The sequence below is a fragment of the Panthera onca genome, chromosome B4, assembly GCF_046562875.1.
Source record: "Panthera onca isolate mPanOnc1 chromosome B4, mPanOnc1 haplotype 2, whole genome shotgun sequence".
NCBI lineage: Eukaryota > Metazoa > Chordata > Mammalia > Carnivora > Felidae > Panthera > Panthera onca.
Genome location: NC_138345.1, coordinates 78,590,790 through 78,615,480, shown reverse-complemented (window position 1 = coordinate 78,615,480; position 24,691 = coordinate 78,590,790). Strand labels below are relative to the sequence as shown.

General features: G+C 48.3%; 1 protein-coding gene across 1 annotated transcript; it reads left to right on the top strand.

The window, feature by feature from the left end:
• The first annotated feature begins 12,807 nt into the window (after positions 1 to 12,807).
• On the top strand, positions 12,808 to 23,826 carry LOC132694340 (keratin, type II cytoskeletal 73). Its single transcript, XM_060657530.1, has 9 exons — positions 12,808 to 13,254; positions 14,750 to 14,964; positions 15,760 to 15,820; positions 16,692 to 16,787; positions 17,505 to 17,669; positions 20,178 to 20,303; positions 20,702 to 20,922; positions 22,154 to 22,188; positions 22,964 to 23,826. Exons 1-9 carry the CDS (start codon positions 12,808 to 12,810, stop codon positions 23,218 to 23,220), a joined length of 1,623 nt encoding a protein of 540 aa, XP_060513513.1. The 3' UTR covers positions 23,221 to 23,826.
• Positions 23,827 to 24,691: the final 865 nt, after the last annotated feature.

The following is a 24,691-nucleotide window of genomic DNA, read 5'->3' as shown; positions in this document are numbered from 1 at the left end:
GGCCATCCTGCCAGGATGGTGCTAGAGAGGGACAGAAAGCTCACTGTCCATCTGTAAGAGTGGCGGCTGTTGCCAAGGCCATGCCAGTCTGCAAGGTTACAGTAGCCGGAATCTCGTTAGCTTTGGTGGGAGCAAGAGCATCTCCATCAGTATAGCTGGAGGTCTGGGCCATGGCCGCAGTCTGGGGAGCTATGGGGATAGGCGTTATGGGGTGGGCAGTCTCGGTGTTGTTGGGTTTGGCTTTGGTGGTGGTTTTGAGGGGCTGAAGTTTGTATGTCCAACAGTCTGCCCTGGGAGCATCTAAGAAGTTGTAATGAATCACTGGATGTGCAGATTGCCCCTGAGGCCCAGGAGGTGAGCAGCTGGAGAGGGGGCAGATCAAGGAAGTCAATGACAAGTTCACTACCTTCATTGACAAGATGAGTGCTCATGCCTGGGGGGTCAGACAACCAGCCCTTGATAGCTTCAGGGATCTGCACAAAGATCTTTCTCCTAGGACAGAAATGGGCTAGTGACTACCATATTGGACTGTGCTGGTCTAGATTATCTGAGGTCAGCTAGCCCAGTTTCTGTCTCTTTTAATTGGCCCTGGAGGAAGGTGTTTACTTAATTCTTCATGTTCTCCAAGCCTCCCTAAGAGGTTGGATCTGACCTTCAGCTACTTGTCACCACCCCACCAAACTAGGGCCTTATGGTGTTACCCTGAAATAAAGCAAATCTGTTCTGCATGGATACTGAATCAGAACAGGCTGACAGGTTCAGTTTTAAAGAAGTCAAAATAGTCAATGGATATCTTGTAAGTGGACACATTGACTTTGGCAAATGGTTTCTTCCCCATAAGTTGCCACGCGATTCTGGGTCTTGGAGTTTCTTTCTCTGCAGACTGGCATTTCCACTCTGAAAGCCAGTGAGTGGAGACCACAAAAAATCAGATGTTGTCCAGTTAATGGGCTCTTGGAAAAGGAGCATGGGGGGGGCACCAGGGTGGCTCAATCGGTTAAGCATCCGACTTCGGCTTAGGTCGTGTTCTCACGGTTTGTGGGTTCGAGCCCCGCGTCAGGCTCTGTGCTGACAGCTGAGAGCCTGGAGCCTGCTTTGGATTCTGTGTCTCCCTCTCTTTCTGGGGCGCCTGGGTGGCTCAGTCGGTTGGGCGTCCGACTTCAGCTCGGGTCACGATCTCACGGTCCCTGAGTTCGAGCCCCGCGTCGGGCTCTGGGCTGATGGCTCAGAGCCTGGAGCCTGCTTCCGATTCTGTGTCTCCCTCTCTCTCTGCCCCTCCCGTTCATGCTCTGTCTCTCTCTGTCTCAAAAATAAAATAAACGTTAAAAAATTTAAAAAAAAAAAAAAAAAAAAAGGAGCATGGGGCCAATGCAAATGATTTGACCAGGTGTTTTTCAAATTCTGTTGGCCAGGCTGTAAGTGGTGAACTATATTCGTAGCCCAGAGGAATCCTGACCTTCAGATCTCATCTCGTCTTAGCACCAAAAGGAGGTCAGACTTCTTATACTAACTGCACCAAACAGTGCGCTCCTAGAGCAACCTTGGATTGAGGTTTATTGTGAATAGCCCTGGGAAAGATGAGGCAGGCAGGGAGGTTGCATCTTGGATTTGTGCCAATGGGACGCTCAGGATTGTCTGGGAAGAATGCTGTGGTTCTGCCTGGCCCCACCCTTCTCTGGGTGCTCTTTCTTAGGGAGGAACAACTATGGATTAGCACTACTGCATAGACTGGGAGCTGGGAAAACATAAGAAGAAGCCAGTAAGAAGAAAAGTAGAACTGGTGAATGTGCCCAGAGCTCTGGATTTAAGGCTGCCTTACCAGTGTAGATGGTGCAGTAAGGAGCTATGTTCTATCCTGATGATTGTAGTTGGTAACACTGTGTCTGTCGTGTAATTGAAATTTGCTAAGAAGGTGAAACTTAAGTCTCTCTCTCTCTCATTCTCTCTCTCTCTCTCTCTCTCTCTCTCACACACACACACACACACACACAAAGAAAACATGTGAGGTGAAGGATGTGTTCATTAACTCAAATGTGGGAAATCCTCTCACAATGTATACATAAATCAAATCATCATGTTGTACACTTTAAATATATTACCATTTATTATATCTCAATTATACCTCTGTGAAGTTGAAAAAAAAGGTGATAAGTTGTATGGGGCTCCTGCTTGATTAAAGCTCCGTCTTGGAAAACATTAAACTAAACTATGTTCTTCCTTCATTGCTTGATAAGGGCTGCTGGGGTGAGAGGTAGGGGCAGAAACTGAGGGATGAATAGGGGAGGAGGTTTGCTGCAGGGTGACAGTGTCTCGTGAGCTTTACCAAGAAGGTGCTCAAATTCAAGATACTGATTATCAATGAAATTTTTCTCTTTTGCTACTTATTGTGGCTGTCACTTGCAATGTCAAGAATACAGAGAGAATCATGGGAAAAAGGAAATATTTTGTCCACATCAAGTAACTCTGGCTATTTGGTAAAAGAATATTCCCGAAAGTGAGTTATTTTGCTGGCTCATTGATGAGTCTTTTCCTGACATCTCTTACAAATGATGCAGGCCAGTGGTTCTCAAACTTTGGTGCAAACAAGAATCAACTAGGGAACTTGGTAAACATCCAAAGGCTCAGTCCTTATCCTACATCAGGAAACCTGGGCCTCTATGTAAACATACCAGAAATCTCTACAAATAATGGGGTGAACTAATCTCTAGCATAGCATGTTGGGATTAACACCAAACTGGAGTCACTTGTCACTCTCACCAAGCCCAAGCCCACTGTGGCTGTCCTGTGGAGCTGAGCCCTTGGACTTACTGTTTTCAGGTGCGGTTCCTTGAGCAGTGAAACCAAGATTCTGGAGACCAGGTGGGTGCTGCTACAGCACCTCCAGCCTGGAGCCCAACTTTGAGGGCTAAGTCAAGGTGGACAAGTTCTCAGCAGAGAAGATGAGGCAGGAAGCAGAGCTGAAGGTCACCCAGGGTTCCATGGAAGAATATGAGAAGTGAGTGGTGGGGGGAAGGTGGGACACTTGGTGTTGGGCCAAAATGCATGTGGATCCCAGGTCTGGTGTGAGAGCAGTGCTAGGGCATAGAATTGGTCTCTCCTTCCAGGAACTTGTGAATCTGTTTGTGGATGTGTGTTCAGAGTGTAGGAAAGCAGAGAAAAGGGAATGTCTTGAGACTGATAGTCTCCTCTTCTATAGACTCCTGCCAGATGTGAAGCAGAGGTCAACAGCAGGACAAAGGCTGAGAGTGACTCCATGGTGCTGAAGAAGGTGAGAGGCAGCTGGCTTTGTCCCTCAGGTCTTGAGGGACAGGGCTCTTGCAACATTATGCTCTCCAACCTTCTCTGTACTGGTCTCACTTTCCTCAGCTGTGAAGCATCCCTGGCCAATGCAAATGACCTCCAAGTCAGCACTGGGCTTCAGGCAAGACTGTCAGAAGTATTAAGAATGAAGGCAACCCTGATTTCTGGCTCCAAAGTCTTGTTTTTCAATTTCATAGGATATCAAATCCACCTGGCATTGTCTCCACTTCATTAATCTCCCCCAGTGCCTGCCCTCTCAATGTCACTTTCCCTCTGGCAACTTGAGGCCACTGGACCCATTGCTTCCTTTCTTTCAGGATGTGGACAGTGGCTGCTTGGTCAGAGTGGACCTCAATGCCAAAGTGGACATCTTGCAGCAGGAAACTGAATTCCTCCAAGTCTTCTGTGCTGCTATGAGTTTGGGGTCTGAGCTCCCTGGGAGGCCCCTGGGATGGTTGGAAAACTTAGAAAGAGAGAAAAGTTCCCTGGTCTTCCCCTGAGGACATGACTGCTGGCGAGGGCACTCAGGGAACCTCTTAATGTGGGTACTGAGATTTTCCAGAGGACTGATCCCTGTTCTGCTGGACAGGAACTGGCCCAGGAACAGCAGACAGTCTAATGGTACCAATGTGGTGACAATAACCAGCACCTGGACCTGGACAGCATCCTCTCTGATGTCAAGGCCAAGGCACTGTACCAGACCAAGATGCCCACCTGGAGAACTGTCCTGTGCTGGGTTATGCCCAGAGAGCATGTAGGATCCTCATCCCTGACAATAGAGATTGACCTGCTCCATTGGCCTGGTGGTTGGTAGGGCCACTTGCCTTCATATGTCTTGTCCTGGAGATTAGTGGGGAAGGAGCCCATGAAATCTCTGGCTCAGCCATCACTGGAAATTTCTAGGCTTCCTGGGGTCTTACCATTCCTATGTTGGGGGAGCTGACCCAACACCGCAGACCCAGATTCCTTTAGAGACACCAAGGCTTTCAAACCTGCACAGCCAGCTCTTCAATCCATGCATCGTTGTAGCTCGTGTCTCACCCAGGCTGGTTTCTTTCTACCAGCACATGCTCCCACTGCCTTTCCTGCCACACGTCTGTGGGAGCACATCTTCAGGGAGCCTGATCTTCCAACTACCTCCCTGAGTGGAACATAGTTGAAGGCAGTTCCTTAACATCAATAATAATTCTAGGTCCACACATGAAATAGTTGCTGCCTTCTTCCTATTGTGGGTTGCCTGTTGCAACTCCCCTATCAGAGTCTGGCTGGGAAGGACAGACCAGAGATGTGTTCCTGTCCAGGATTTGGCTCTGTGATCTTTGGCAATTGCATATCTATGGTGGTAGGAATGTTCTTTCCTCAGCTAGACCCTGCATTACCAGCAGACAGGAACATGTCTCCTCTATGGGTTGGTTTCGTCCACAATGACCAGACAGAGCAGGGCACAGGAGTCCTGGATGAGTGAAGCTTTGAGGTCTGGGGTGAATTGCCCTGGGTTTGGCTCTCCCTGTGCTACCTTTCACTCCTGCCTTTTCCTGGTTTTAGGGTCAGGAGCTCCAGGCAGCTGCCGGGAGGAAGGGTGATGACCTCAAAGTGATTAAGGTGGAGGTCAACCCGGCCATCCAGAGACTTCAAGCAGAAATCACCAACCTCAAGAAACAGGTGGGACACCAGCATGGCAGTGGTAGCTTTTGAGGGGGTCGGGTTAAGATAGATTGTTTTATTTCTTTATTTTTCTATATTTGCACATCTTCCATAATAAATTATGAAAGTGGACAAAAGAGAAGCCCAGCAAGGAGGTAGGTATCTGGTCTTCCGTGTCCCACTTACTGTCTGCTGATGGGTCCTGGCAGAGTGCTGCCCTGCAAACACCTTCCTGGGGGCCGAACAAAAGGGTGAGGTGGCCCTCAAACATACCCAGGACAAGCTGGCCGAGGTGGAGGCCGCCCTGCAGCAGGCCAAGGAGGACCTGGCCCGGCTGCTGTGTGACTACCAGGCTGCTGGGGGCCAAGCTGGCCTTGGATGTGGAGCTCTCCACCTACCACAAGCTGTTGGAGGGCGAGGAGGGTAGGTGGGTGACTCAGAGGAGAGAAAATGAGTGAGCGTCCATCAGCAGTGACCCGTGTCAACCTTACCATCTGGATGCTGGGCAATTATTTAACTCACTTCTTCCTGAAACACAACCTGAGCTTTGTCAGTGGTGGGGAAGGGGGGTGTCTGGTTAGAGTGTTTCACCAGAGTGCATGTGATAGTACAGGCCCCAGCCCTGTATGCTGGAGTCCCTACCTCCTCCGAACTTTCCCTCTGGACCTCTGGACCAAAGGGCAAAGTGGGGAGGTTGCCCTACCATTGAGAAAGACAGAGAAAAAAAGGACTAGTTTTCCTTAGCTTTGCCCAGTCCAGGCACGGCTGCCCTGAGCCCAGGCTGGGGAAGGGTCAGAGAGGGACGCTCGGTTACCTCTGCTGACGGAAGCATGTGTTATTTCTATTTAGCTTTGGAAGGTGGGCAAAAATGACTCTTCCTTCCCCTCCTCTTTGAAGAAGCCCAGCTTCCATTTTTAAAACAATTAACTTCAGGTCCCCGAGCCTTGCTTGGCAGCCAAGCAGGTGTCATTATTGCCCAATTAAGGAATAATAGTATTATTATCGTTATTGTTATAAGAATTATTATCAGGTAACGGCCAGCAGGTGTAGAGTGGGAAGCCGCAGCCTGGGGGCTCAGGTCACAAGGGCACTCTGCCACCAGAATGTCGTTCCCAGCACAGCATGCGTGGAGTCCAGTGGAATGGGATCAGGAGGACAGTCTCATCAGTTCCCTGTCATGAGGTCTGTTGGGAGCGCTGAGAGGAGGGAACATGGCCAGTCAGGGGATGGGCATAGCTCCTTGTTTGAGCAGGCCCTAGGTGTCTAGAGAGGCAGCATTCATTCATTCATTCATTCGACAGTCATTTATTGAGCACCTACTATGTGCTACATCCTGTCCTTGATACTGATGCAAAAAGAGGACCAGGACTTATGTATGGGGAAGGCAGGCAAGAGAATGTGCAGAGTCAGGGATATAAGTGTTATCTAGGGGAAGTCCCTATCAGGAGCAAGGGGCCAGACTAGCAGGATGGGGGGAACTTCCTTGATGAAGAGTCCTCAAGCTGAACCCTCAAACCTAAATGTTAAGGAGGAATTAAGGGAGTGTTTTAGACAGAAGTGTTATCTTCCGGTGATGGGAGCAGTACCTGGCACATAGTAGGTGGTCAATAAATATTGGTCGAAGGATTGAAGGAGTTTGACAAGAGCTTGGCCCTTCAGTCTCTTTCCCAGAAGTGCAATCTGGGGCAGCTGGGAGGAGGTGTGGCAGGAGAGGCTGATGAGGACCTTTCTGGGTAGAGTGACCAACTTGCTCTGTTTTCCTGGGATATTCTGGTTTTAAAACTGAGCATCCCATGTCCTAAGAACCCACTATGTCCCAGGCAAACCGGGATGGTGGCTCATCCTGCCACTTTGTTAGCTCCAGCAATTTGGACTCCATCCCGCAGCATAAAACAGTAGACCGATAAAGGGGCAAGAGTGTTTATCTAGCAGACAGAACGTGCCTGAGCCTGCCAGTTGTCCCCTACTACCCTCTCCCCTCTTCTCCTACAGAAATAGAAATTACAGATGAGTACATGGCCATACATACAGACTACATTTTCAAGCCTCCTTTGCAGAAAACTGTAGCTATGAAGGAAACTTCTGCACAACGAAATCCATATCATGCTGTGCCCTTAAAAGGTGGGGACCTTGAGTGTGGATTCAGTCTCTGAAGAAAAGAAAGTATGAAGAAGCTTAAGAAACTCTATAAGCTCAGGCTCTACCCCAAGACTTTTGAATAAAAATCGCAGGGTTGAGTTGTTTTAAAAAGATTTCAGGCAATAGTAGGTAAGAGTGTGGGCTCTACAGTGAGCTGCCTGGCTTCCATTCCCAGTTTCCAGCTGTGTGGTCTTGTCCAAGTAACTTAACCTCTCTGTGTCTCAGTTTCCTTATGTATGTTGATCTTGCAGCATTTATCCAGCACTTAATATGTGCCAGGTGTTGTTTTGAGACTATTAATGTGGAGAGAATATTCTGCATTTGTTGGGTATTCTATAAATGCCAATTAGATCCTATTGGTTGATAGTGTTGGTGAGTTCTTTTATATCCTTGATGATTTTTTCTCTCGTGGTTCTATCAAGTGTTGAGAGAGGAATACTGACATTTCTAACTTTAATTGTGGATTTGTCTATTTCTTCTTTTGGTTCTATCATTTTTTCTTCACATATTCTGTAGCTCTTCCATTTTGTGCATACACATTAGCATTGCTGTGTCTTCTTGCAGGATTGGCCCTTTTACATTATATAATGCCTCTTTATGTTTCACAATTGTTTTTTGCTCTAAAGACGACTTAATCTGATGTTAATATAGCCACTTTTATTTTCCTTTGATTAATATTTGCATGATGTATATTTCTCCATCCTTTTACTTTTAACTTGGATATATTATTATATTTGAGGTAAGGGTTTTTTTTTTTTTGTAGATAGCATATAGTTGGCTAATGTTTTTTAATAAGCCCTGACAATCTCTGTCTTTTAACTGGTGTATTTAGATTATATTTAATGTAATTATTAATCTGTTAAGGCATAGGTCTGTCATTTTATTTTTTTGTTCTTGGTGCTTCTCACTTCTGTTTTCCTGCCTTCCTGTGGCTGCTTGAACATTTTTTAAGAGCCCATTTTGATATATGTATAGTGTTTTAGAGTATATGTCTTTGTATACCTTTTTTAGTGGTTGCTCTAGGTATGATATATACGTAACTTATAACAGTCCGCTGCTGTCATCATTTGACTGGTTCAAGTCAAGACACCTTAGCTCTTTATATCCCTTTTCTCTCCCTCCTTCATAATATGGTTTCTTAAATATTCCCTCTAAATACACTTAGAACCACATGAGTGTTATAATTTTTGCTTCAATGATCAAACATAATTTAGAAAATTCAAGAGGAGAAAGAAAGTCTATTGTATTTCCTCACATTTTTTATTACCATGTTCTTTCTCCTCTTTCCTGATGTTCCAAGATTTCTATTATTATACTTTACTTTCTACTTAGAGAACTTCCATTAGCCATGCTTTTGAATTAGGTCTGCTGGTAACAAATCCTTTTAGTTTTCAATCATCTAAGAATGTTATGATTTCCCCTTCATTCCTGAAGGGTATTTTTGCTGGGTATAGGAAACTGTGCTGACAGTTTTTTGCTTTCAAGCACTTGAAAAAAAATTGTGCCAGTCTCTTCTAGCTTCTGTGGTTTCTGACAAGGCATCAGCTGCCCTTTGAAATTGTTTCCTTTATAGGTAAAGTGTTGTTTCTCTTTTCCTGCTTTCATAATTTTAATTCATCCTCAGTTTCCAGAATTCTGACTATGATATATCTTGGTGTATATTTTTTTGATGTATTCTGTTTGGATTTGTCACCTTCTTGAATATTTAGATTTATATCCTTTGCTAAATTGGGGGAATTTTTAGTTCTTATCTGAGTACTTTTTAGCCAGTCCTTTTTCTTCTCTCACAAAACTCCAATAACATGAATGTAAGATCTTTTGTTACAGTTCCTCAGGTCCCTGATGCCCATTTCCTTCCTTCCTCCCTCCCTCCAGCTTTCTTTCTTTCTTTCTTTCTTTCTTTCTTTCTTTCTTTCTTTCTCCTTCTTTCCTTTCTCTCTCTCTCTCTGTCTCTCTCTCCTCTCTGTTTTTCAGGTTGGGTAATTTCTGTTATTATATCTTATAGTTCACAGTCTTCTCTAGTCCCTATATCCTGCTGTTAATCTCGTCCTTTGAGTTTTTTTACTTTGGTTATTGTATTTATCAATTCTAAACCTTCCACTTGGTTCTTCTTGATATGTATTTCTTTTTTGAGATTTCTATTTTTTTCATCTGCTTAGCATGTTCTTAATTGCTTTTGAAGCATTTTTATCATGGCTGCTTTAAAATATTCATCAGATAATTCTAACATCTTTGTCACTTTAGGTTGACATCTCTTAATTGTCTTTATTCATTCAGCTTGAGATCTTCCTTATTCTTGGTCTGCTAAGTGATTTTTTATCAAAACCTGGACATTTTGTGTATTAGGTTATGTTATGATCTTGTTTAAGTCTTCTGTTTTAGCTGTCCTCTTCTGACATTGCCCTAGCAGGGGAAAGGATTGGGTGCCACTATATTATTGCCAGGTGGGGGTGGGAGTCAGGGATCCCCATGTGGTATCCACTGATGTTGGATGGACCTGGGACAATTTTCTATTTGTGGAGATGAAAGTCCCAGCTTCTGCTTTGGCCTTCCCTGGCATCACCCCGTTGCCAGAGGAAGGGGGCAGTTGAGGTGCCTCATTATAGGCTGGTGAATCTAGGCTTCCTGCTCAGCTTTTGTTGGAGTAGGTGGGGGTGGGACCTCAGTGTTCTTTGTAATGTTTGGCTAGAATAGAGTGGTTTCTGTTTCTGAGTTTTGTCTTTCTAGGCTGCCCTATTCTTGAATATTTCTCTCCAGAGAGTTAGACTTCTGCAGGGTTTTTGAAAAAATTTGTGCCCTTCCAGGCTGTTGCCTTCTTCTGCCCCAAGTCTGGGATGTATGAAACAAATAGGAACCCCAGAGAATTCACCACCATGCCGTTCCTTGGCTCCCAAGATCCCTATCCAGTATGACTTTTTTTCTCCACCTTTCAGAGTCTTCTCATGTCATATATATATATATATATATATATATATATATATATATATATATAGTATTCAGGTTTTTAGTTATAGTTAGTGGAAGAAGAGTGTTCACACTATTTCTTCTGCTCTAGCAGCATCAAAAGAAAGGAAAAGTATGTCTATTCCATCTTTCTGAATTACAGATCCTACATATTCTTCTATAACATGATTTTACTGCCTCTGTGGGTGATGGGACGTTGATTTCCTGCTTCTTGTGTGCTGCACCCATCAGGGATGCCTGCCTAGAGGTGAGCAAAGGCTAATGGCAGCACTGACCTCTGTGGGAAGTGGGTGAAGGTTAGGTAAGTGTTCAGCTGGCATCAAGTTTCCCCTGGCAAGAGCAGTAGCAGGATGTGAAGCAGAAGTGGCCCACTTAAGAGAGTTTTAAAGACAGATGCTAAGGATCCTGTCCTTAGGAGGAATGATTTCAAGGGGGCATTCCTCTCTCTCAGGAGAGAGTCCCTCACTCCTGTGGTCCTGGGATGGAAACAGGGAGGATAGGGTGTGGGTCTCATCCTTAGGAACGTTTCTGGCTATTGATGGAGATTGGTACACTTTGGGGACACATGTGAAAAAATAGATACAGTCTGGGAGACCAACCAGAGAGGAGAGTTGAATTGAGATGTGACAAGAGAAGTTTTGCCGGGGTATCCATATGGCAGGTTCATGGGGAGGAAAGACTGTGGTGGGAGAGGGGAAGTGAAGGCCATACAGAGTGGAGGCTGGCTGCCCGTTAGCACTCACACACCACCCCGCAGAGCTGATGCTCACAGCATAGCCACTGGCTGTCAGCCCTGAGGGAGGGATCTCAAAGCTTGTGACAGCAGTCTGTAGTTTTGCCATGGGTCTGAATCATGTCTACTCTGCCACTGGTGTGCTGAAAGGAGCCAATTAGGGAGGGATTCTGGCTGGGACACTGTATCCTCATCACAATACAGCTTTGTTGGTGTTCACTCATCATGCCTTATAAAGAAATCACAAAAGGATAAAACCTTTGTGCCTAAGTGAAGAAAGATGGAAAAGATGGAAAGATGGAAAAGAAAGCCAAGTGCTATTACTGGTGTGAAATTGACATCATCGAAGAAAAAGATTATTCTTCTTTTTTCAAATGTTTATTTTTTGAGATAGAGATAGAGATAGAGATAGAGATAGAGATAGAGATAGAGAGAGACAATGAGTAGGGAAGGGGCAGAGAAAGAGGGAGGCACAGAATCTGAGGCAGGCTCCAGGCTCTGAGCTGTCAGCACAGAGCCTGACATGGGGGCTTGAACCCACGAAGTGCAAGATCATGACCTGAGCTGAAGTCAGAGGCTTAACTGACAGAGCCACCCAGGTTCCCTAGAAAATGATTATTCTTAACTAAAAATATTTGTTTTGTATAAAAAGAGAAGGGGAGGTTGAATTTGGCAATTGCTTGGTTCTACAGTAGAGACATAACACGGGTGTATTATAATATATAATTCAGAAGAGGGCTAGAGTATCTGGACAGAAGTAGAAAAGAGGGATTGGTAAACTGTTCATTCAAGCACTCTGGCTGCTGAAATAACTGCATTTTTATGGAGGATATTATATACTGTGAATATACTTGGGATTTGGGAACAATGAAACATTTGGGTCACATACTTTGGTGTTGTCAAGGCTCTAATGAAATGTGAGTGTCTGTCCTCACCCCTAGAATTGTGAGCTAGGCTTCTGTCTTACAAATTTATGACCCCAGAATGTAACACAGTAACTGGGACAGAGTCAGCCCTTAACAGAGGGCTGTTATGGGATGGATGGATGAATGAATGGGTAAGTCAGTGGGCAGGTGGACAGACAGATGGACAAATATGGCCTTCATAGCTCTGTATGTAGGGTCAGAAGACCAGACCAGGGACTCTCAAAGTGAAGGCTTTCATTTTGTTGGGTGTTTGCATCCTCTGGGATTCTACAAAGAAAGGGCTCATGAAATGTTTGCAATCCTCAGTTCTCTGAGCCTCAGTTTTCCCATTTGTGAAATGTGGGTTATCATACTCCTCCCCAAGCTGACTGAGTGGACTCAGTGAGATTCAGTGTGCAAGGAGCTCTTTTAATGCTGTAAAGTGCTTTACTAGTGTTGGCTATTGTGAATGGTAGCAATGCCATTATTTCAAGGTCAAGGGTGGGATGGCGGGAACGCACAGCAACAAAGAAGCCTGACTGCACAGGGGAGTGTAAGACCTGCCTGGGAGGGCACAGCAGAGGCCCTGGATTCCTAGTGGGTCAGCCTTGAGAACTGTCTCCAGGAGCCCTGGGAAGCCAGGCCACAAAGCTTTTTCTTAACCACATAAAAGCAGCTCAGCCAGGGTCCCTGATCTGATGCCGGTAGAGCTGTGAGATCTCTCACAGATGACTCTGTCAATTAAAGGTCTTCCTCTGCACCCCTGCAATCCAGCCTCCCCACTCCCTGGGAAAGGGCAACCGAGGCTGTGACAAATCTCCCAGCCAAGATCTTTCTAGGGATAATTTGGTTAGGCTAATTATCCCATGTTAATTAGATAAGACTCAAATTACATGAGCAAGACATGCAAACCCAGCACTTTGGGGATTTTCAAGTTATTTACCTGGTGTCTCTGATTTTGCTAGGAGAAAATGATTTTTTGCTCCCAGGCAAACTAAACCCTCAAATTAGGGCAGTGGTTCCCTCCTGAGCCTTATAAAGGGGGAGCCTGAGACTGTAGGCTCATGAATTGCATCTCAGCTAAGGGTTAGCGTATTATTCCATCTCTCTGGCCTCCCCAGCATGAACCGCCAGTTCACCTACAAGTCGGGGGCTGCCGCCAAGGGGGGCTTCAGCGGTTGCTCGGCAGTGCTCTCAGGGGGCAGCTCGTCCTCCTATCGGGCAGGTGGCAAAGGGCTCAGCGGGGGCTTTGGAAGCCGGAGCCTCTACAGCCTGGGGGGCGCCCGGAGCATCTCACTCAACATGGCCAGCGGCAGTGGGCGGGCAGGGGGCTATGGGTTTGGTCGAAACTGGGCCAGTGGCTTTGCTGGCAGCATGTTTGGCAGTGTGGCCCTCGGGCCTGTGTGTCCAACTGTGTGCCCTCCAGGGGGCATCCACCAGGTCACTGTCAACAAGAACCTCCTGGCCCCCCTCAACGTGGAGCTGGACCCTGAGATCCAGAAAGTGCGCAGCCAAGAGCGGGAGCAGATCAAGGCTCTGAACAACAAGTTTGCCTCCTTCATCGACAAGGTGGGTCTCTTTGGAGCAAGCCAAGCATAGACCCCCTTCCTTCTTCTACTTCTGCTGCCCTCAGGTGGCTTTCTATCTGAGACAGGCGCCTCCCCAAGATGCAGACACAGCAAGAACTGAGTAGGGAGGAACTGGACCAACCTGGACGTCAGGGCTGAGGGTGGGGGTGGACAGAGGGGCAGGAAGAGCCAGGGAGCTTAATTTGGGAATGTTCCCAAGAAGCAGGGCAAGTGGCCTCAGAGTTGAGAAGTAGGAGAATGACAGTTTATGAAACTAGGAAGCCAGACAAAGGAGAGGCCCGTGGCAGCCAAGGATTTCTATAAAGCCATGAGACCCAATCTCTCCTCTCATGGGACCCAGAGCAGCTCAGATCCTGGTTGAAAGATGGACTCATAGACTATAATACACCCAATCTATGGGGGAAGGCAGATGGGGAGGAGCAATGTACTAGAGCAGTGGTCCTCAAAAGTTTTCCCTGAACCAGCAGCATCAGCATCATCTGGGCACCTGTAGAAATGAACATTCTCAGGCTCCAACTCATACCTACTGAATTGCAAGCTCTGGCAGTGGGGCCCAGGAGCCCCCAGGTGATGTTGATGGCCACTTGAGTTTGAGAACCCCTGAGGAAAAAAGGGGTAGCAGGGCCTTGAGAAATAGAGACTTCCTGAGCTCAGGGGAGCAGGGGAAGCTCACCAAGGGTGGCAGTGAGTAGGGTGGCAAAGTGTGAATAGGAGTTCACTGGATAGAGGTGGGGAAAAGAAACCTAGAGAGAGGGAGAAGTCCCGTGTAGCATGGTAGGACTTGTTTGAAGAACGGGGAGAACTTGCCTTTGTGTGAGTATTGGGTGAGTGGTGGAGGAGGGGGAGGAGGGGTAGGCACATGGTGAAGAGCACAAGGAGGAATTTGGACTGGACTCTGCAGGTGATGTGGAACCACTGGACCATTTTGAATAAGGGAATGGTATGGTATTTGTAAGCTACAGCTTGAGAATGCTGGTTCTTCCCCCAGATTAATGCTCTGAGACCAGAGAGTTGGACATGAAAGCAACATGGGAGGGCCCAAGATCCCCAGTCAACTGAGTGCTTGCCTCTGGCTGGGCTGGGAGATGCCATGATGGAGGAGACAGAGAGCAGGCAGAGCACAGGCCAGGCTACCTGGCCCTGAGCAGAGGTGCCCAAGAGTGTGAAGGCCAGTACAAGGCCAGCTTACACATCTAGGGACTTGGCTGCCCATGGACACAGGTCCCTGCAGATTTAGACATTTACTAGTGGTAAATAAAGATGATGAGCCCCTGCCCAATATCAGAGGCTGTCCCCACAAAGAGAACCTCAGTCAGACAAAGGGCCCTGGATGGGGAAGGGTGTGAGGGACATTTTCTAAGTCCGGAGGGCTACGCTTTAAGCTAATATAGTGTAGGACAACACAACCACAGCCCAGGAAAGGAAACCCCACAGGCCCTCCCTATTGACAGAGTGCCTGTTGATTTGGGTCCCAGGTGCGGTTCCTGGAACAGCAGAACCAGGTGCTGGAGACCAAGTGGGAGCTGCTACAGCAGCTGGACCTGAACAACTGCAAGAACAACCTAGAGCCCATCCTCGAGGGCTACATTAGCAACCTGCGGAAGCAGCTGGAGACGCTGTCCGGGGACAGGGTGCGGCTGGACTCAGAGCTGCGCAGCATGCGGGACGTGGTGGAGGACTACAAGAAGAGGTGAGCAGGACCCCATGCCTGGGCTGACTGGCCTGCCAGAGCTGGGCTTTCCCAGCAGGCACTGGGACACTTGCTCAGGGGCACTGAGCTTGGGTGACAGTGGCCCGTCCTGAGTTCCCCTGCCTTGGCAAGATGAGGGCCCTCTCTGGGTGACTGGGCAGTCTGGACAGTGGATAGTCAGCCTCTCAGGCAGTGGTAGGGCTGTTCTTGCAAGTGGCCACCTCCTTGGCACACTCCCTTCTGCTTCCCACTTGAGAAAGCCTCTCAGCTCCTAAGCTCGCTCAGAGGTCCCCCAAATTTCCAGGAACCACCCCTTCCCCAAACGAGCAAGTCAGGGAGTTGGAGTTTCTCTCATTGTCTTCAGGTCCTGGACATTTGGGCCATGCTCCTTCTTCCTGTCCGGGGACAGTTCTAGGTTCCTTTAGATTCACACTTTGGGATGGGGTGAGTTTACTAGCAAGGTATCAGGAAGCTGGAGTGATGCAAAAATCATGGCTACAAGGGATAGCAGCATGTTCCTGTGATTTGGACACTGAATGGGAGGAGGAAGAACCTAGTTACTCCCCAGGCATCAGGGGGAATCCAGACCCAAAATCATCTGGTCCCCTGACCTGGGAGGGAGTTACTTTCAAACCCTGTCTACAGCACTGGCCACATAGTCCTAGTGAGTGGGACAGATTTGCAAAGATGTAGAATAATAGCTGCTAAAAGATACATAGAGTGGACACCTCTTTTCTGCTTTTGTGATGAGAATACACACACACATACCTTGCTCATGTGATGCTTTTCCTATAGGTATGAGGAGGAAATTAACAAGCGCACAACTGCCGAGAATGAATTTGTGGTGCTTAAGAAGGTGAGGAGGAGGTGCATATATATGCCCGTCACCTGGTGGTGGGGCATGGAGGGTGGGGGAGGTAACAGAGAGGAAACTGGGGTCTGTGCTCCTTGTAGAACGACCAGGATCTGAAGTGCCAGAAGAAGATGGAAGGATGTGTTGCTTGGGATATCTTGGGACACCTAGATGTTTACCTAGAATACATTACCTTGTCAGCTTTTAAAAAAAATGTTTTTTTAACGTTTATTTATTATTGAGAGACAGAAAGAGAGCATGAGCAGGGGAGGGACAGAGAGAGGAGGAAACACAGAATCCAAGGCAGGATCCAGGCTCTGAGCTGTCAGCACAGAGCCCAATGCGGGGCTCGAACCCACCAACTGCGGGATCATGACCTCAGCCAAAGTAGGACGCCCAACCAACTGAGCCACCCAGGCACCCCTACCTTGTCAGCTTTTTATATTTGGCGTCGATGGGTGGGAGCCCAGATGTGGATAGCCAATGTCCAGGGTATGTCCACTTTGGCTTGGGGAACAGGACGTGCTTTGGGGAGGGCTGCACGCTTACCTTCCAGCTCTGCCTGTCTCTGGCAAAGTGCTGTGGCTGCCTTGGGCTCTGACTGCCAAATGACCCCCTATAGGAGATAGCTCTCCCTCCCGTAGCCTCTCTTTGAGAAATAGGGGGAGGAACAGGATTCCATCTTGGATGGGGGCAGATGAGTTCCAGAAGCTCGCAGTGAGTCTTGGGTGGAAGTTATGTTCCTGCCCTCTGAGGCCTCACTCCATTCCCGGGGGCAGCTCATCTCAGTGTTGGTGCTTGGGTGTCAGTTCCTGGGAGAGCACTTTCTGGGCTTGAAGAAGGGTGATATCAGGGGGTCTCTGGATTCCTTTAGGATGTGGATGCGGCTTACATGAGCAAGGTGGAACTGCAGGCCAAGGTGGATGCTCTGGATGGAGAGATCAAATTCTTCAAATGTCTGTATGAAGGGGTAAGTCTCCATCCCCCAGCCCCATCCCTAACTCTGTCTTCTGGAAGACAGCCATGTGAATGAGTGGCTATTTGTTCCTTGTAACTTTAAGAGCCCAGGGGATCTCCAGCATTTGGATGCTGGGGGGCATGTAGATCAAAGGAAAGCATGACATCTATCCTGTTGCCTTCAAATTATGTGGACCATCAGTCCCAGCCTGGGACTCCCAGTCACAGTCTCACATCTTTGAGGAAGCCATGGGTCCTTGATACACTGATGTTCAGCTAAGGATATTCTCATTTCTGCCTGTCTTCTGTCTGCCACTTGGGGTGTCTCCCTGGGTCTTGAACAGGAATCTCTAGGGATAAATGTGGGGGAGTCCTCACACCCTTTCTACTACCTCTGATCATCTGGCTTAAAGCCTGATCCTGTTGGCCAAGCATATGTGGGCTCCTGTGTCCTTAGTGTCTCTTGTGTGGTGGCCAGGCTGTTTCTCCTCTATATTTTCGACTCCTGACCTGTTTCAAGTGACAGATAGATGGGCTGTTTTCTTCTTGGGCTGCTTCCATCTCATTCAGCAGTTTTCAGACGTGGCACTGAAACATCTGGGCTGGGGGGCTTTGGAGAATACAGCTTGTCTCTACTTGGGAGGGTCTAGGGGCTCTCTATGAAAGGGTCATCACCTTGGCCTTCCTCCATCCACAAATGGCATTTCATGTTTCCTTCCTTCTCATGTAGGAGATTGCTCAGATCCAGTCCCATATCAGTGACACATCTGTCATCCTGTCCATGGACAACAACCGGAACCTGGACCTGGACAGCATCATCACTGAGGTCCGCGCCCAGTATGAGGAAATAGCCCTGAAGAGCAAGGCCGAGGCTGAGGCCCTGTACCAGACCAAGGTGGGCTGAACACCTCCTCAGAGTCCATGGCCCACCATGGTCCACACATTTGTTGGGAGCATGGCACTGTCCTGGGTTCTGGGGTACTCCCAAAGGGAGGAGAAGATGAAGCTCTTGGACTGATCCACAAAGACTGGGGCAGCCATTGACAGACACCCATGGCTGATTGCAAATGAATGTGGCATAAACAGAGTCCTGGATGCTGGGGAGACAGAGGTTAGGGGGCCAAGTGGGACAGGTCAGTACTGACTTCCTGAAGGCTGAGGGGTTTGAACTGAGTCTGAGAGGGAGGAAAACATGGGTAGTTAGCATCTCAACTCTTCCATTAATTACAATAAATTAGGGGGTCTCTTGAATGTCATCTGAGATCAGGTAATTCCTACCTTTCATTCAAGTCCAATTACAAGGATAAAGGGGGAGTATGATCTTAACTCCTTTAATGGGTCATGGGTGGGGAAATGATTCTTTAGATAATTTAGTTTCTCAGATCAGATGGCAACTTCCTAATTGTTCCATGCTATTTATTGGGTTCCTTCCCAGGGGAAATTCACACACTTGAGACCTTATCTTATCTCTCCCCCTGCCTCCTTGATACCATAGGGATGGAAAGATGTGGTCAGCAGGGTTGGGAGGAAGAGAGGGAGGTCCAGGCAACAGCACAGGCCAGGGCTCCTTGATAAGTGTTCAAACCCAAGTTTCCAGTTCCCAAGTCCCTCCACGTGACTGTTGCAAGCCAGTTTCAGGGACGGCCATGTGGCCCAGGCACTCTGGATTGTCAGTGGCCAGTGCTTAACCCCAAACTCCTTCCAGAAGAAGTATGGGGTTATCCATACCTGCAAGTCTCCAATTGGAGCTAAGCCCTTACTGACCAGAGTTTCATTAGTGTAGTTCTAGCAACAGAATTAGAAGGTCTTCTTCTTCTTCTTCCCCTTTCAAAGATGAAGAAGGCAGGGATCAGGGCATTTAAGTAATTTGCCAAGGTCACTTAGCGGGGAATAAATGGAGCTGGATTTGAATCTAGATGACTGACTACAAATTCCACAGTGTTCAGACAAAAGATCAGGACATGACTCTGTTAAGAAGCATTTATAGTGACGACTTAGGATGGGCCAGGAACAGAGTGGAGAAGGACACTGGTCTGTTTGCTTCAGAAGGAGCCTGCTTGGTGTCAGAACTTAGGGAATTAGTGCCTCCCTCCCTGTCCGTTCGTAGGGAGGGCCATCCTCCTCACATAGACTTGCAGAGAAGCAGGGAAAGACCACCTGTCCTGCCCCAGTGTTTATCATCCCAAGATTAGTACCAAAGATAAACACAGGAACATAGTGAGAAGCCTCTTTGTCTTCCAGGGGACCTGGCATTTTTAAGAGGAATCCTGACTCTAGGGCCTTGTTAGGGTCAGATATGACAACCCATAAGGCCAAGCACCAGTTACACAGAGAGAAGCAGTGTGCAGTCACCAGAGTTCTGAGTGTCACACTTTTCCAAGTTCCTCATAAGCCAGATTCTGGGGTAGAACTAAAATATTCTCTATTGACTGTTCAATGGATGACATCAAGGCGGGAGTGATCCCAAACTAGTAGATGACCTCAAATTCATGGCTAGTGGTGTTAGACTAGCAGAATATACCAACACACACGCGTACGCACGTGCGCATGCGCGCACAGACATATACACACACACACACACACACACACACACACACACACACACAATGTTCCTCCATTCCCAGAAACAGTTCCAGTAGCCCAGGGCCCAGCTGAGCTATGAAGGGCAGGAAGTCACAGAGAATACAGGTCCCTGTCATCCAGTCATGCTAAGTCTGATGGGGAAGACACAGAAAGGTGTGCTTATAGTACAGTGTGGTAAGATCTATGAACTGGAGTGGTAGGAACTACGGAACCAGAAGTACACCCAATCAAGGAAGATCAAGGAAGGCCTTCCGGAGGAAGCTGATCTGCTTTGGCTGAGTTGGAACTAGCTAGGGAAAAAGGGAAAATGGATGAGAAAGGGTTTTCCAGGTGGAGGTAGAGCCTCATGCAAAGTCTCAGAGACTTGAGAGCACAGGGACCTTTAGGGAACAGTTCAACACAAGTGTAGAGGCAGATGGGCAGGGGTAGCGAAAGATGAGTCTGGAGAGACTGGTGGATGCAAATCTCAAAGCACCTTGATGCCATGCTCATGGTTTGAATTTGATCTTGACTTTGAAGGGCTATCAGTAGAGCAGTGTCATAGTTGGAGTTGTATGTTATATGGTTGCAGTATGGAGAGAAGAAGACTTTCAACAGTCCTTATGTCCAAATGTAACCATCAGTGAGAGAACTGTGCTTAAGACAAACAAATAAATCCCATGAACAGATAGATGTTTGAGTGGGGGGGCTGTTGACAGGCCTGGTGAAGTTGGGAACCCCTACCCACCTCTGTCACACTCTGAAGGCAAAGGCATGGTCTGCCAGGCTGAGCTCCACCAGGCCTGAGTCAAGGTCTCTGATTTGCCCCCTGTCCTTCTAGTTCCAGGAGCTCCAGCTAGTAGCTGGCCGGCATGGGGATGACCTCAAGCACACCAAGAATGAGATCTCCGAACTGACTCGGCTTATCCAAAGGCTGCGCTCAGAGATTGAGAGTGTGAAGAAGCAGGTAAAGGGGCTTTGGAAGTTCCTGGCTCACTCTCCAGGGAGGTGTGAATGGTCTATCACACATACTCCCCCAGGCCTCTCTCCTACTCTACATCCTTCATTTCAGAACCCACTTTCTCAGGTGGAGCCCCCGATCTCATCCTCCACACTTATCTCCCATCTGAAATCTGGAACAATTGGAAAGGTCTTTTCAGAAAGCCAAGTGGCTAAGAGTAAGAATCTCCCCTGACCCAGTTGAGGGGACTCTATCTATCACCATGGATGTGGCTTTGCTGTAGGAATTGGGGCCAGACAGAGGAGGGTCCGACCACAGTCAGCACATGAGGGATGAGGGGTGAAGTGAGGCTTGGAGTGGCTGCCCTTAGAACTCAGGGGAAAATGCTACCTCCTGTCCCGCAGTGCTCTAACCTGGAGATGGCCATCGCCGATGCCGAGCAGCGGGGCGACTGCGCCCTGAAGGATGCCCGGGCCAAGCTGGATGAGCTGGAGGCCGCCCTGCACCAGGCCAAGGAGGAGCTGGCCCGGATGCTGCGGGAGTACCAGGAGCTCATGAGCACGAAGCTGGCCCTGGACGTGGAGATCGCCACCTACCGCAAGCTGCTGGAGGGCGAGGAGTGCAGGTGGGGGGGGGGGGGGGCGGGGAGGGTCTTAGAGCTGGAAGAACTTTTGGACTTTTCTGACTCAGTTTCCCAGAGTGTGGGGGAGGTTGCTGGAGTGGCTGGAGATGCTTTTCAGGTCATGACAAACAGCTTTTAAACAGCATCTGGTCAATGAGACAGCAATCTCCTTTATAGTTTTCCTGCCAGTCTCCAGACCACAACAGGGAGAAAGTCTCAGGATGGTTCTGTTGTGTCTTTAACACCGCTCGGACCCTTGCAAATATCCCTATAAGTAAAGAGATACTAGATCCCAGGTTCAGAGCCTCGGGAAGGCAACAATGTCTAGCCCTAAAGTTTTAAACTGCTTTATTTTCATTATACTTATTTTTACTGCTACCGTTGTTTTTTTTTAATCCTTTTTGATCAGGTAGTGTTGGTTTTCTATTTACCCTGGTGAAGGAAAACGTCTTAAAAAAATTTTTTTAAATTTATTTATTGAGAAAGAGAGAAAGAGAGAATGAGCGAGCACGCGAGTAGGGGAGGGGCAGAGAAAGAGGGAGAGAGAACCCCAAGCAGGCTCCACACTGTCAGTGCAGAGCCCGATGTGGGGTTTCACCTCACAAAACCATGAGATCACAATCTGAGCCGAAGCCAAGAGTTGGACGCTTAACAGACTGAGCCACCCAGGAGCCCCATAAAACTTCTTGTTAAGAGAAATGCATTTTTTTGGTATAAAAGGCAGAGTCCATGAAAAATACTAAGTATGTAACGGTGTGAGTCGTACAGGTTCATAGCACGTCAGAGTGGGGTACGTGAAACACTGACATGTGAAAAGCTTGTTCTAACTGAGCTCCATTGTAGTGCTGAGACCAGCAGAGGAGAAGTTACTGGTCCTAAAATCAGACGGTTATTTCCTTAGGGGCACCTTCTGATGCCAGTATTTCCACACGTGTATTTATTCAGGCAGTAGCCTCCCAGGAATGAAGAAATGGGATAAAGAGGAACCCAGAGGAGGGGCCCTGAGAGGTGCTGTTGTTGGGGGCCCCAAGTTTGCAGGTTGGCACGTGTCTGACGTGGGAAGGGTAGACTGGGGGGCGGGGCAGAGCAGAGACATGCAGGTGCAATGATGACATCTGGCCAGTTGGAGGGGTTCGTGGAGGCTGGGCTCATGTGGCTGATGATCTCAAGCTGCGGTGTGGGGAACTTGGATTCCAAGCGTTGGAGACTTACCTCCCCTTTTCTCTCTGCACAGGATGTCTGGAGAACACACCAGTTCTGTGAGCATTTGTGAGTATTTCATGCCTCTGAGGGAATATTTGTAGCCCATTAATGAACACAGAGGAAATGGGTGCCTGCCTCCGGGCCCCCATGGGCTCTGCCTGGTAGATCACCTGGTCATAACCCCCTTCCTCGCTAAGACCTGTTCCCTCTTCCTCCGTGGAGCTCCCACTGGCAGCTTCCCGTCACATTCTGATATTTCACATGGGCCCCTTCCCCAGAGATCTCACCTATGCTGGGACAAAACTCTCAGCCCACCCTCTTCTGCCTCCCCCGTCCCACGACAGCTCTCCTGCATGATGGAAGCTGTGAGCAGGAAGAGCCCACCTCCTCACTGCAAGCAGAGACCTGTGCTCAGGCACGCTGTGCATGACCAGTGTGAGTGCTGGCTCCACAGCGGTCAGCCTGGTCTCCTAAGACAGACCAGCAAACCTTCCCGAAATCAAGCAATCCGGAAGTTCTTTGAAAAAAATTAAGAGCATATTCTAAAGTTAAATGAGAGCCCTACTGGCTTATGTGATGCTTCAGGAGACACTCTTGGTACTCCTGTTTGTTCAGAGAAGGAGAACACGCCCAATTTGGGGATCCTGTGGGATCTGGGCTAGTTTTTCCAGTGCCTGAGCTGCTCAGGAATTGAGCATATATCCTTAGAGTCCACAGTTGATGTGAAGCGTTTGCTTAAGAGGGAGACATTTAAGCTAGTTGTGGGTGGGAGATTGGAGGGGACTTGGTGTCACCCCTGTCCTGGGACATACACTTATCACTCCTCCCTCCACCCCCACAGCAGTCATCAGCAGCACGGTGGCCGGGACCACGGGCACAGGAGCTGGCTTTGGTTTCAGCGGTTCTGGCACCTTTGGTTACCGGCCCAGCTCTGTCTCGGGGGGCTATGGCATGCTGTCCGGGGGCTGTGTCACTGGCAGTGGGAACTGTGGCCCCCGCGGAGAGGCCAAAACCAGGCTGGGCAGTGCAAGTGAATTCAAGGACGCCCAGGGGAAGACCTCAGCTCTGAGCTCCCCCACCAAGAAAACCACAAGATAAAGTGAAAGTGTATTTCCCCACTGTCCACCTCACCCTGGTTTCCTCTGGACTCCCTTCTCCAGGAAACTCCTGCATCACATTTATCATCGTCTCCTTCTTGCTTTTCCTTGCCACTGACATTCCCTCTCTTCTACCTCCTGCCTTAGTCTTCCTTCATTCAGAATCTGGATTCTAGCCCATCCTGCTGCCTCCATACTAAGAGACTCCCTAACTCAGGCTCCCCTTCCTGAAGCGTTGCCAGGAAGGCCAGATCTTTCCCTGGCCTGCACAGCCCCTTGCAGAGAAAGGTCTCTCTCAGCAGTTCCCCCCTCCACAGCCTGGCCTTAGGGAGTTATTTGGCCACATGCTGCCTGGGTTCATGAGATTACAGGGCCACCGACAGACCCACAAAGACTGTCTCCTGTTACAGCAACAGCAGCTCAGGCAAAACACTAGGTTACGGGTTCTATCTTGCGTGGCCCCAACACGTTTACAGAGCTGGGAGTAGCCCTGGAGATTGGTCTTATCCATGAAGGGATTTGTGCCTTCAATATGTGAGTTCCTGTCCTTGTTCAGGTCTTACCTCTCTAATTCCTGCATCTCACCAATAAACTTAATAAAACTCATGCAGGACCAGGCTGCTTCTCTCTTCTACGGGAATCCTCATCTCAGACCACCTATTTTCTTCTTCTTCTTTTTTTTAATGTTTATTTATTTTTGAGAGAGAGAAAGAGAGAGAGAGAGAGCAGGGGAGGCACAGAGAGAGAGAGAGAGAGAGAGAATGAGGAAGCAGGGTCCAGGGCCTGAGCTGTCGGCACAGAGCCCGACATGGGGCTCGAACCCATGAACCATGAGATCATGACCCAAGCTGAAGTTGGACGCTTAACCCACTGAGCCACCCAGGAGCCCCTCAGACCACATATTTTCTATCTGTGGAGGTAAATGACCTGAAACCTGGGGCATCGAGGTCTGGTGTGTTCCACAGCACCCCAGAGTATCTTTTAATCTGAGAGAAAGATCCTTGCATGGACTGCAGGATCCCACTGGATTTTGTGATACCCCGGATTTTGTGATACCCTGGAGTCATTTCTTACCCCATCCCCAGTAGCTGCGCCTTCAAGTCATGTTTTTCTCAAGCCAGTGCTCCAGTGAACAGGCAATCTTGAAGAACGTGCTGCTTATCAGCAGGGGGAGGGAGGCAGCATTTATCTTGTGGCAGGATTTAAAATTGATCAAGAGACAGAAGGAAGCCAGTTCTGGAAAGCCTGGGGCTCGAGTTATGGCTGCTCCCTGATCTCTGGGAAAATGCTGAAGTAGATGGTCTTCAAAAAATTGTTTTTCAATGGCTGTTTGTTTTTGAGAGACAAAGACAGAGTGCAGGTGGGGGAGGGGCAGAGAGCAAGGGAGACACAGAATTGGAAGCAGGCTCCAGGCTCTGAGCTGTCAGCACAGAGCCAGACACGGGGCTCGAACCCACGAACTATGAGATCAT

Coding starts and splice junctions, on each gene's coding strand:
- LOC132694340 (XM_060657530.1), top strand. CDS start 12,808: ATGAACCGCCAGTTCACCTACAAGTCGGGGGCTGCCGCCAAGGGGGGC. Junction 13,255..14,749: donor TTGCCTCCTTCATCGACAAG/GTGGGTCTCTTT, acceptor TTTGGGTCCCAG/GTGCGGTTCCTGGAACAGCA. Junction 20,304..20,701: donor TTGAGAGTGTGAAGAAGCAG/GTAAAGGGGCTT, acceptor CCTGTCCCGCAG/TGCTCTAACCTGGAGATGGC.